We start from the raw sequence: 13,213 nt of genomic DNA, 5'->3' as shown, positions 1-13,213 counted from the left end.
AGAGCTCAATAAGCTCCTAGTGGAGCAGGAGAGCTGTGCTGCAGCTGCAGCTAAAGTGAAATGCCTCTCCGCCTCAGTGCTGGGGTAATTAATCTATGAAAGAGTGCTTTGTGCCAGCCCTCTTTTCCACCTAAAAGCATGAATAATGATTAACCTGCACTCCTTTGATGGTGGCTGACTAAAGGTTTTATTGGGGAGGGGACGGAAGAGGAGAGGGAAAGGGAAGGAGGGACAGGAGAATGAAGCTATAGGTGGAAAGGAAAGGGCAGAGCTCCTTGCCCTCCCTTTCATCCCACCCGCTCTGGCCCTGCAGGAGCGACAGGGGAAAGGAATGGGGCTGGGAAATCCATGGCTTCCAGTCCTGATTCCTTGCTCTTCAGGACCCCCGTGTTGGGAAGCTGGGAGAAGTGGGGGCGGTAGGATCCAGGGAGTCGGGAGCCAGAAGCTGTTTTGTTGTAATAGTATTTATTAAACACTTACTGTCTGCAGACTGGGCCAAGGCAGACTGGTTGCTGGGGATTTACAGGCAGGGGAAAGCCCAGAGTCAGGATTACTAAAGGGGGCCTGTCAATCCAGGAGCCACCGGAGCAGTGCCCAGGGTGATCCCGGAGGAGGTGAGGCTCATGGACCAAGGTGCCAGGAGTGACGCCACCATCACCAGCCTTTACACAAGGCAGCTCAACAAGACGGAAGGAAAGAAGGACTGCCTGGGATCGAGGAAACAGACCCCTGAAACCGCGCCCACTCAGCATTGCTGAAGCCACCGCTGCCATTGCTGCCACCACTGCAGCAGGATCTCTCCTGGCCCGGCTGGTGTCGACGGGCAGAGTGGCAATTCCAGGGAATATAGAATTGAACCAGAAAGATCGGAGGAAGGGATTTGAAAGCTGGCTAGGGCTCAATACTAAATGCTTCCAGCGATGGATCAGGAAAGCAGAAATTAGACTAAATCCTTCCGGGTATCCAGCAGGCATCCGTTTGGGGGCAGGGATTTCAACAGCCTTTTTTGCTCCCAAAGGCGGGAAGAATTTAAGTGATCATTTGCATCTAGCCTGGGGCTCAGAGTGAGCCTGCATTGAAGGTGCTTTGTTCTGGCTGTGAAACTGGCAGGCCAGAGTCCTGTAACCAAGTTTCTTCTCTCTTCTGAATTTGTTAGGGGCCTCCCTTGCTCCCAGACCCACCCAGATCCCCTGGGACCTGAGGCCCATCAAAGACAAGGAAGACAAGGAAGACAGGGAACCTGTGCTGGGCGGGGAGCCTGCTATTCCAAACTGATTCAGGCCCCGGGGAGTGGGGCGGTGAGGGATAGGCAAGGTTCTCATTGTGGGAAACTGGGCTGGGTTGACTGCTACTGAGATGGATGAAGGATCCCGTACCCTCCTCCCCCCTGCCCCGAGGGGAATAGCAGGGGGAACATGAGCAAGTGGTGGCTGTGGATTTCTGCCTAAAGAGCGCTGGTCCACCAGACTCTGCTTCCTCCATCACAAATCCAATGCCCCACAGGTCCAGTCCGACATATCCCTGCCTCCCTCCCTCCCTCCCTCTCATGCCAGCCCGAGCCATGATACAGGAACTGGGGGAGCCATAGCAACGGCACCAAAGCGTGGAAAAGGTGGCTACTGCGGAAGAGGGTGGGAAAGGGTGAAAACCTTGGAAACTTTGGAAGAATTCACAGAGTAACCCACAGGGGCCTGACTGGCTTCTCTTCGTTCCAGGCAAAATCTTTGATGTTCAGAGAGAAGAATCAGAGCTGCTTCCCCAGCATGACATGTGCATTATCATGACATTCGCTGCACATTGCTGCTGCCTGTCTTTGCTGCACGACACTACATGTTGTTGCGTGTGCTCTTGTTGCATGTTTAAAATATATATTCTCCCTGCATGATGATGGAGGCTGTTGCTGCACATCACTGTGCATTATTGCTGTGCTTTGTCATTGGAGCACGCCACTGAGTATTACTGCTGCGTGCTTTTGTGGCATGTCGCTACATGTTGTGACTGCAGGCTCTGCCTGCGTATTGTCACTGCCCTCTACAGCTGGAATGCACCTACAGAGTCAGGAAAGGCTCTTCCCACAGTGCCCGTCTGTGCACTGCAATCTGCAGCGTGGAAGACACTGGTTGGCACAAGCATGAAATGTCGGACTCAAAGAGTGCCAAACCCTAAGCTTTCTCAAACATGGGATTCTTCAGGGGCATCCCCCTGCATTCCCAAGCCTGGGGAATCTCAGCACATTCCCAATCAGTGGAAAGAACCTGTTGGTGAAGAAATGAGGGCAGGATGCTAAGAGGCAATCACACCTACAAGACAGCAAACCTCGAAGGCTTCCTATCACAGAGCCACACGTAGACCTGCTCTACCCACAACCGGCTCCCAAAACCCAAGGCCACCATCTTGTCCTCCCTGGACCTCATCACAGACAGAACTGGCTCCCAGGCCCTCGTCAGATGCCCCCTCATACTCATCCTTCCTCCTCACTGGACCGCGTCCGCCTCGCCTACCAAACCCCACGGTCAGCATCCAGGACCCCGTCCCGCATTCATCATCCATCCTCACCGGGTCACACCTGCCCTACCAACCGGCCCCAGCCAGAGTCGGCACCCAAGACCCCTGGTCATCATTCCTTGTGAGCGTACAGTGCCCATATGCCCTTTGGTCAGCAGCTCCCACTCTATGGAGCATCCCCTGCTGGGGTACTGAGTGGAGCCTGGAGGTAACTCAGTCTCCCAGGTCTTCTACCACATCTCTGAAACCCAAAGCCCAGGAATGGGGCTACACTTTTGGGATGGGGACATGGAAATGGGATCAAGAATTGGGCTCCTTGAGCCCCCAACCCTCGTGGTGCCACCAAGGTGCTGGCCACAGCAGTATTGCTGGGAGGCTGTTGGATGGGAGGAGGGGACTGCTTGGAGGTGGGGGGTGGCAGTGGTTCAGTGAGGCCAGAAGGTTAGGGCCTCAGCTTCTCCCTGGATTTTTGCAAACTGAGACCCGTCCCATCCCCCAACAGAGTTAGGCACTACACTCCCCTCCCCGACCAACCCAAATATATTCCCACCCTGCTCTAAAGCACCAAAGTCCAGCAGGGTCCCCTCCAGGGGGCGGGGAGGCCCAGCATCCCACAGCTGAAGGAGCCAGACTGCCTGCCTCACTCAGCCCCATCTCTTGCTACACCAGAAAGTCTCTAGCCAGGGCTGAAAAGACCCAAAATGGAGGCTTTCTGTCTTGTTCCCTCTTTGAAGCCAGCCCCTTATCACCCACTCTTTACAGCCCCTCCCCATTCCTAGCCCCTAACCTCCAGTGGTTGCCTATCAACCTCCACACGAAACAAAAACTTCTCAATCTAGGCTTCAAGGCTCTCCATCACCTCGCCCCCTCCTACCTTTCCTCCCTTCTCTCTTTCTACTGCCCACCCCATAGACTCTGCTCCTCTGCCACCCACCTCACCGTCCCGTTTTCACCTATCCCGCTGTCGACCCCCCGCCACGTCCTTCCGCTGTCCTGGAATGCCCTCCCTCCTCACCTCCCCCAAACTAACTCTCTTCCCCTCTTCAAAGCCCTACTGAGAGCTCACCTCCTCCAAGAGGCCTTCCCAGTCAGAGCTTCCCCTTTTCCCTCTGCTCCCTCTGCTGCCCCTCTACCCCCCGCTCCTCCCCTCAGCTAAGCCCCCTTCCACCCCCCTTCCCTCTGCTCCTCCCCTCAGCACTGTGCTTGTCCGCTCAATTGTATATATTTTTTATTACCCTATTTATTTTGTTAATGAGATGTATATCACCTTGATTCCATTTATTGATATTGTTTTAATGAGATGTACATCTCCTTGATTCTATTTATTGCTATTGTTTTTGTCTGTCTGTCTTCCCCGATTAGACTGTATGCCTGTCAATGGGCAGGGACTCTATCTGTTGCCAATTTGTACATTCCAAGCGCTTAGTACAGTGCTCTGAACATAGTAAGCGCTCAATAAATACTATCGAATGAATGAATGAATAAAGCCCCGGCCCCAAAATGAAATGCTGGCCGCGATGGCCCAGCTGGCACATACCTGGATTTTGGAGGCGGAGGAGGGGGTGCAAATTCCTCCATTTTGTTCCGATCCCTGGGGAACTCAAAGGCAAAAGATGCCGACTTGCTCATGCCTGTCCCAGTTACACCCTGCTGCCCAGAACAGCCCTCCGCAAGGGGGCGGTGGTGGAGGAGGTGGTGGTGCTGGCGGAAACTGGTTGCAGCTGATGCCCGGGCTGAGCCCATCCCCATCTTCATCGGCCAACTTTGGCTCAACAGCTCCTGCTCTGCCTCGGCCTCCTCCTCTATCCTGCCTTGCTGGCTCCAGTCTTTGGGCAGGTCCTTGGGCCACCCCTGGTTGGAGGGGCAGGGGCTCGAGGAGGAGGAGGAGGAGGGTGGGCTGCCTTTGGCAGAGACTCCATTGACATGAGAAGCAGCAGCAGGTGTGGTGGCAGTGGGCCGTGGAGCTCTGGCATCTGGGCATTTGTTGGGGCAGGGCGTAGAGCTGTGGCTGTCCCTGCCCTCTCTGAGCCGGGCCTGTGGGGAGCCCAGTGCAGAGCCTGGAGGACCAGCCAGGGCACCTCTGGACAGTTTGGGAGGAATGGCTGGGCGGGCACCAGTAGGGCGGATGCCAGATGGGCGGGTGCTGGAGGGGCGGGCGCTGGCGGGGTTCTCGTGACCAGGCATCAGGCCACCAGAAGGTTGGACGTCACTCGGGTTGGGGCCCCGGAGCCCAGCGCAGCCAATGTCCCCTTGGCCTGTGTCCTGGACAGTGGACCCGAACGTCCACTGCACCCCAATAACCAAGTCTGGGCTGCTCAGGTAGATGGTCCGGTGGTCCTCCTCTGCATGGGCCTCCACGACAGTCATCTTGGAGGCTAGCTGGGTGGTTGGATCCGGGTCTTGGCAGTTGGTTATGTTCTCGGGGCTTGGGCAGCCCGACGCCTGGTTGGGATGGGCTCCAGGGCTGGCCCCGGTCAGGGGGGCCCTTCTCCTCTTGGTGCTCTCAGCATAGACAGGCTCAGAGGGGGTGGGGTCTTGGAGTGGAGGCTCCCCAGGAGAGGGGTTGGGCCCCTGAGTGGGACAGCAATAGCCAGGCTCTTGGGGCAGGGAGGAAGGGTTGTTCTTAATGGACCGGCCTTCGGAGACGCTAGGGCCAGCCCGGTTTGGGACAGACGGGGACTCCCGGGAGCGTCCCGGCAGGCTCCGGCCTGAATTCTGGAGCCACAGACCCCCCTCACCTTCTCCCGGTCCCTGGCCGGTGCTCTGGTCCCAGAACTGTGGGGAGGGGCCACCACCACCTCCTGACCCGCGGTCCCCAATTGTCCAGGCGTCGCAGGGGCCAGGGACCCTGGGGCAGCAATCGGCAATGGAACAATATTCCCCGCCCTCACTCTCGCTGCCAGGGGAGCAGGGCTGATCACCCCCAAGTGGCAGGGAAGCATACGCCCTTGAATCCTTGCCCCCACCTCCCCCGCAGTCCTGCTCCGGTGAGGCTGCCATCTTCTGGCTGAAGTTCTCTGGGGTCACAGCAGGGTCTGGGGAAGGGCGTCCCGGCCCGGACCCCCACACTCCCTTGTCCCTGCGAAGGCCGACAGTGTGGGAGGAGGGGGAGGCCTTATCTGCCGGACCGCGCAGACCCATCACGGAGTAGCCAGCAGGGCAGGGGCGGGCCGGGGGCTGGTGCCCGGCGCTGCTTGAGGGCTCCTGGTAAACCTTCTGGGCATCCAAGGGATTCAGGATGTGATGTTTGCCATGAGCTGGGAACCAGCTGACCTGGGGGGCAATGAAGGGTAATAAAGTTAGTGTCGGGCTATGCTCCTGGCCCTTGAGCAGGGATAGGAAGAGGAGGAGGAGAATGAGAAGGCTGGCCATTCCAATGCTGGATGGCAGCTCCCACCTACCTGTGTGTTCTTTCCACCTCTCTCTCCCTCCTCCCTTGTTCTCTCATACCCAGGCCTCATTCCCACTCATATCTCTCCCCGCCATAGATCCATGGCCTCACCAAGAGCCTCAACCTCAGGCTCCCTGCTGCCTGCACATGTCTATGTTATTATTATTGTTATTATTATGATCATTTTTATTATTATTACCATTATTATATTTAAGTGCTTGTTATATGTCAAGCATAATTCTAAGCACAAGATTAGATACAAGTTAATCAGGTCAAACCTAGATTAAAAAGGAGAAAGAGCACGTGGGTAGGGTAAGGCCAGGTCAGTGTTAGGGGCAGGGCCGGGGCAGGGTAAGAGCTGGACAGGGGCAGGGTAGGGACAGGAACAAGGCAGCAGCAATGTGGGGAAAGCATATGCCAGGGCAGCTGCTACATATTCCTGGAGTGTCAGTGTGGGAACCTCCCTATGCTAGCTGGAGCCACCCTGGAGAATGAGGAAGAGAAGGAAAAGGAGGAGAGAAAGTGTTCGGGTAGGACCAGGGGAGGAGCATGTCCTCCAGTTGCCCCTGCCCCCAGAATCAGTCAGAGTGGCGCAGGCAAAGGCTTGGTGGGGGAAGCTGGAAAGAACTCAGGTCTGGGACCAAGATGACCAACGGCCTTCTGGGGACAAGGGATCAGGGGACGTTTGGACAAGAGCCTGCTCACAAGAGTCTTCCTCTTACAGAGCTGTGCCAGGCTTCTGGCACGGCGTGAAGGAACAGACGGAAGCCCCGGCCCAGCCCTGACAAACGTCTCTGGCCTAGTCACCTGCGGAGGCTCCAGAGGTCTCTGGGCTTCCACCCAGGCGTCCGAGGCGTCGGCGCTCATCACTGTCGGCTTCACCGCGATGGTCGGCTTCGAGTAGGGGGAGGCGGCACGCTCAGCACTGGGAGCTGTGGGGGAGCTACCGGCTCTCCGTGTAAGGTCGTGGTCACTCCTCAGGCCGAAGCAGTTCTGGCAGGAGTTGGGCTTCCAGATATGTTCCACAAAGTCACTGCACGCGGACATCTTCGCTCGCTCTCGGTTCAGGCAGACTCTGGCCGACTGCATCTTGCCCCATACAGGGGCTGGATCATCTTGTGCACAGCTGTTGGCGGGCTGTCCCTAGGGTATGTGGTCCGGCGGGCTCTCCTCAGGAACAGCAGTCCAGCAGTTTGTCCCCAGTTTTGTGGTCCAGTGGGCTGTCCGGGATTTGGCGGTCTGGCTAGCTGGGGTCAGCCATTGGAACTCTGGACTGTTTCCTGTAGAGGCAGAACACCAGCACGATCAGTGAGAGCACTAATGAATACACAGACACATCCCCGTTCTCTTCCTCCTGTCTAAAGTTCTTTGCAGTGTCTGTCTCCCCTGCTAAACCAGAAGCTCTTGGAGGGCAGGGATCCTGTCTACAGATTCTACTCTACTCTCCCAAATACTTAGCACAGTGCTCTGCCCACAGTATGTGCTCAGTAGATACTATTGATTGATTGGGTCTCAGTTTTTATCAGAGGAGAGGCAAAAAGAGATTAGTAGTAATGGTATTTTTTCAGCACTTACATTGTTCCAAGCACTCTACGAACGCTGGGGTAGACACAAGATCCTCAGATCTGACTCAGTCTCTGTTTCACAAGGGGCTCACAGTCTAAGAGGGAGGGCAAGGTAGGTAGGTAACCAATCCCCATTTTACAGGTGAGGAAACTGAGGTCCAGAGACTCTAAGTGACTTGCCAAGGTCCCACATCAGGCCAGTGGCAGAGTTGGGATGAGAACCTGGTTCTCCTGACTCCCAGCCCCGGGGCTCTTTCCACTAGACCCCCTACCTCTTCTTAGAAAAGAGTAGGGATCACTGCAAGCACATAGTTTGTCCATGCCTGGGTTCCAGTTTAGCTAAAGCCCCTCCCTCGACCAGCCCAGAGCCCGGTTTCTGGTCCCAGATCTACAGTGAGGGTGGAAGAGCTAGCAGAGAGGCAGATTCCTTTGGCACTGGATGTTGTCCTCCCATGTGTGTCCCGGCCCCTGTGGGTGGAGGCCTGTGGGTCTGAGGCCAGGAGACCGGGAGAGGGGAGACCCAGGAAACAGGTTTCCAGCTATGAGGATGGGTCAGGGGCCAGTTACCCTGGTCAACTAATGGAAAAGGGGCCAGTGTCAGCCTGGATCCCTGCATGCCAGCAACAACCACAACAAGCCCATCTCAATGAAGGCACCATGCAGGTCCAAGACCTCTTTAGACAAGGACAGGGTCTTTTTGTTTTATTTGAATATAGTATTTGTTCAGAGCTTTCTATCTGTCAAACACTGTTCTAAGTGCTGGGGTAGGTATGATCCAAGTTAATTAGGTGAGACACAGCCCCTGCCTTACATGGGGCTCACAGTCTAAGTAGGAGGGAGAACAGAAGAACTGAGGCACAGAGAAGTTAACTGACTTGCCTGAGGTCACAAAGCAAATACTCGGCAGAGCCCCAGAGCCAGCATTAGAACCCAGGTCCTTTGATTCTCAAGGCCGTGACTTTCCCACTAGGCCATGATGTTTCTCTTTTCCTTGTGACCTCCTCTATGCCTTGGTTGAGAGGGTCTCTCGGAGTCTTTAGACTGTGGGCAGTGAATGTGTGTTTATCGCTTTACTGTACTCTCTGAAGCACTTAGTACAGTGCTCTGCACACAGTAAGTGCTCAATAAATATGACAATGAATGAATCAAGTGGAAAGAGTCAAGGAGACAAAAGAGAAAACAGCGCCAGGCACTAGTTACAGATGTCAAACCCCATAACACAACAAGCAACATGGTCCTACGACGGCCTTTTCAGCCACACACATACACACTCTCTCTCACAGGTGAACTTCACTGCCAGTGGAGTCAGTTTCGCAACTATATAGAAGAAGAGTGAAATAGAGGAGGGAGGAGAAGGGAGGGACGGAGTGGAGGAGAGAGAGAGAGCGAGAGAGAGAAAAGGAGGGAGTCAGGGAGAGAGAAAGTTAGACACTTTCAGTGATGTGACACCCAGCAGGGCAGTTCTCTGAGGAGATAATTGCCTGTGAGAGTGAAACTGAAGTCAGAGGGAGAAGCAGTATCACCTGATAAACACTCTTCTCCCTGGGCTGCTGCACCAGCCCTTTCCACCCATCTGTACACCCTCCCCTAGCCACCGGGGCAATAATATTGCTACTAATTTTAAAGTAGTAGCAGTACTGGTACTTATTTAGCATTGAATGCATGCAGCAGATGGGGAAACAATTACAGAGGACACCCGCCCCCACCCCACCGTTGGAACCACTCCCCCACCTCCCAGAGAATAGGTGGCCAAGCGGAGGAGAAGGCTGAGTTTTCTGTCATCTAGAACCTTCCCCAGTCTCACTGTCTGAGCTGCCTCCCTGTCTGTCCTTGGCCCGAGGCCTTGCCAAGGTGGGACAGAGGACTCTCCCTAGAAGCAGTAGCTAGACTGTCAGTTCCCTGAGGGCAAGAATCAAGCTTACTAACTCCACTGTACTTTCTCAAGCACTCAACACACACAGCCAATACTCAAAAAATATTGCACCTGAGCACCTGTCCTGAGCACCTCGTGGGCAGGATACAGTATTAAGAACTCTGGGGAGTTCAGTTGGGTGGGATGTGGTGACTTTGCACCTGTTAATGATGGGAACTGATCGCTAGGCATGGGGTGCCCTCATCGCACATAACTCCTGACAAGATGGACTATCTGATCCAAAACCAGGCGGGGATGATTTGGTGAGGTGCTTGAGGATTTAGTCCAGCTGGAGAGTGGGGAGGTCGTGTGACCTAATGGAGAGAGTAAGGGATTGGAATCAAACAACTTGGGGCTCTAGTTCCAGCTCTACCGCTGGCCTGCAGTGTGACCTTGGGCAGGTTACTCAGATTCCTCAGGGTCTCAGTTCCCTCCTCTATAAAATGGGAATAAGATACCTGCTCGCCCTTTGAAACTGTGAACACCTTGTGGGTAGGAAGCGCAACTGATCTGATTGTGCTGTATCTACCCCAGAGTTGGGCACCCAGGAAGCACTGAACAAATACCACAGTTCCTTCCTTTATCCCTCCTACAGACCTAGGCTGGGGGAAAGTTGGAGGCTGTTACCAGGAGTCTCTTGAGCTATGCAAGCCAGCACTGCGAGCTGGTTGGACCAAAATGGGACCCTTTTGTGGACGTGCAGGTGTGGACGTTCAGGTGACCCTCAGTCTCCTGTCCCAGTGGAGAGGTGGATCAGTGAGTTAATGGCTTTCTCCAGCCAAGCTCCTGCCTCCAGGTCCGAGCTCCAACTCCCAAGAGAGCTGAGGCAGGCAGAACACCTCACTTGTGAATCAGCACGCTGTCTATTCCTAGTGCAGCCAGCTCCGGACCCTCCTGCTGCCGGCCCCCCACTGGCCTACGACTGACTGGGATTTCCTCTTGCCATGTGGCTGAAGCTGGCCTATGGCCTAGGGGAGCCCTACTTCCACCCTGCCTGGTGTTTCTGGTGGGGCTGGAAAAGCAACATGGCCTAGCAGAAAAAGCACAGGTTTAGGAGTCGGAGGACGTGGATTCTAATCCCTTCTAAGCACCCGTCTGTTGTGTGACCTTGGGCAAATCGCTTTAGTTTTCTGTGCCTCAGTTATCTCCTCTATAAAATGTAAGACTATGAGTCCCATACGGGACAGGGATTGTCTCCAACTTGATTACCTACCCCAGATCTTAGAACAGTGCTTGGCACACAGTAAGTGCTTAATAAAAACCACAGTTATTATTATTATCCCTCTCTAGCTCCTGCTCCTCTGAACAGGAATTGCTCTCTTCAATCAATCCAATCATATTTACTGAGTGCTTACTGGAGTTAGTAGACACATTCCCTGCCCATAGCAAGCTGAGTCTCTTCAGACCCAAGCTGGCCGCTGAGGACAGCTCAAGGACTATCTTCCCCCACCCCCAAAGCCTCTGGAAAATCAGAAATGTTGAGCAAGACAGTGGTGTCTGCACCGACACCTCCACCGCCACTACCACCATCATCACCACCCGCCACAGACACCTCCTACCACATCCTGGTTTCTCAGACTTGTCTGTCCATCCCCACAGGCACGAATACATTACTGGTGGTAGTAACGGTATCTATTGAGGCCCACTTAGTGTTCAAGGCTTGGTAAACTGCAAAAGAAAGACCGGACATCTTCCCTACCCACCAAGAGCTTCTGGTCTACAATCACCGCATCCAACAGGCCGCTTTTCTGGAGCGCATCCCCAGGCATGGAGCGCCAGCCCAGATAGTCTTAATTAAACGATGGTGAAAGAAAACTACATGCGGCGGGAGCCCAGGGAAAGAATCCACTTCCCTTTGGGCGTCCCATGGCCTGGGCCAGCTCGCTCAGACAGAACCTGAGGCTCCTTCCCACCCACATTCCAAACCTCTGAGGAGGAGGAGGAAGAGGAAAGAGGAGGAGGGGGGGAAGGGGACGAGGAGAGAGACGGGGCTTTGCAACTCTGCAAATTTTCACTGGCTTCCGGGGAGGCTGCCGGGGCCATGAGCCCATTTAATCAGACTTCTGTTGGTACGGCCAGGTGGCGTTAGCCACCACCCCAGTGGGCAGAGGGCAGCGGGTGCCATCACCACCAGCAAACTTCCGAAACCGGGCCAGGAGCGTTGGGCTCCGGTTGGACTGGCCGGGCTCACGATGCCAAACTGCCACCAAATCGGGCACAGTTCCTAATAATAATAATGCTGGTATTTGTTAAGTGCCAAGCACTGTTCTAAGCGCTGGGGGAGATACAAGGTGATCAGGTTGTCTCACGTGGGGCTCACAGTCTTTAATCCCCATTTTACAGATGGGATCACTGAGGGCCAGAGAAGTTAAGTAACTTGCCCAAAGTCACAGGGCTGACAAGTGCCGGAGCAGGGATTAGAACCCACGACCTCTGACGCCTAAACCCGTGCTCTTTCCACTGAGCCACGCTGCTTCTCTAAAGTAGTAAAGGAGGCACTAGTTCCTATAAGCAAACCTCCGTTACAAGCCCACCCGAGTGGGATGGGCCAGGGACACGGCCGGCCAGAGAAACTGAGCTACTTTTGTCCCTCGGCTCCTTCCCGCCAGCGGTCTCATGGATGCCCAGTGGAGTGTAAAAATACAGAGAACACCCCACGCAAACAAAGCCGCCCACTGTAAGGAGGTTAATACCGAAAAGGAGGAGAGAATGGAAAACGTCTGCCTACGTTTCAACACACCCTATTTGTTTAAGGATTGTCGAGGCTGAAGGAGTTGAGGAGGAAAGGACAACCTGAAGCCGGTGTGTGGCGGGGGGCAGAGCGCTCGGGGACACGGCCCCCCACGGCCTGGTCAGCCCCGGGTCCGGCCCCCTCGAGGTCCCTCCCTCCCCCCGTGCGGTCCGGTCCCTCAGTGCCCAGCCCCCCTCCCGGGCGGCGCGCTGACCAGCAGGGAGGGCCGGGCCGGCCGCACGGGGACCGGCAGTGCAGCGCAGTGCGGCGGGCAGGCGCCGGGCGGCCTGGCGCTGACCCCTCCGGGGCAACTTTGGGCGGCGGCGCGGGCAGCGCTGACCCCGCCGGACACCGGCTCGGGGTCCGTCCGTCCCCGGCCGCCTGGGGACGGCGGGCTCCGGGGAGGAGGTGGCTCGAGGACCCGATGGCCCTAGGAACGGCTACTCCCGGGGGTGGCCGGCCGAGGGGCCGCGAGGTGCGGGGAGGGCGGTCCTAGGACCGGTCATCGGCGCTGACCCCCGGCCGCCGCGGACCCGGGTCCCGGCGCCCCCTCCCCTCCTCCCGGCTATTCAGGGTGCTACGAAACGCTCCCTCCTCCCCGGCCCGCAGCCCCCCCGCACCTCCCGCCCCGCAGCCCCGCAGCCGCGCAGCCCACTCACGCACGGGAGCCGGACGGGAGCCCGGGGCTCGGGCCATCCGCAGAGTGAGCGCAGAGGAGCCCGCAGCCCGCAGCCCCCGGCGCTGGAGACAAAAAGGACGGGAGCCCGGCCGAGGGTCCGGGCCGAGGGTCCGGCCGAGGGACCGGCCGAGGGTCCGGCCGAGGGTCCGGCCGAGCGGGCGGGCCTCCGCCCGGCTGCGCCCCTTAGCGCCCCGCGCCGTCCCTTAGCGCTGTCCCTTAGCGCCGGCCGGTCTCGGGGAGGCGGCGGGAAGTCCCGGCCCCCGCGGCGCTACTTTGAGCATTGTTTCATTGTGGCTCCTCTCGCTGGAGGGGGGCGGGGGGCGGCGGAGCAGCTGCAGCGCTCGCTCCTCCTCCTCCTCCTCCTCCTCCATCCCTCCTCCCCTTTCTCACCTCCTCCTCCCCCCCTTCCCCCTATTTCCCCCTTCTCTCT

At 56.5% G+C, this 13,213-nt stretch overlaps 1 protein-coding gene across 2 annotated transcripts in view; it reads right to left on the bottom strand.

Annotated features, from left to right (window-relative positions):
• PRAG1 (PEAK1 related, kinase-activating pseudokinase 1) overlaps positions 1–13,069 on the bottom strand; it is a 33,332-nt gene extending 20,263 nt beyond the window's left edge. The window contains exons 1-3 of one of the 2 annotated variants that reach the window (XM_029073934.1): positions 12,764–13,069; positions 6,704–7,176; positions 4,043–5,778 (exon numbers count right to left, since the gene is read on the bottom strand). In XM_029073934.1, coding sequence (XP_028929767.1) covers positions 4,043–5,778; positions 6,704–6,985 — 2,018 coding nt within the window. In that variant the 5' untranslated portion in view covers positions 6,986–7,176; positions 12,764–13,069. The remainder of the gene's footprint in view (positions 1–4,042; positions 5,779–6,703; positions 7,177–12,763) is intronic. The other variant, XM_029073933.1, reaches the window with a different exon arrangement.
• Between the last annotated feature and the right edge of the window lie 144 nt (positions 13,070–13,213).

Source organism: Ornithorhynchus anatinus, chromosome 10, assembly GCF_004115215.2.
Source record: "Ornithorhynchus anatinus isolate Pmale09 chromosome 10, mOrnAna1.pri.v4, whole genome shotgun sequence".
In the NCBI taxonomy this organism is placed as follows: domain Eukaryota; kingdom Metazoa; phylum Chordata; class Mammalia; order Monotremata; family Ornithorhynchidae; genus Ornithorhynchus; species Ornithorhynchus anatinus.
Note: the sequence above shows the minus strand (reverse complement) of the source record. Positions and strands in the feature narration are given on the sequence as shown.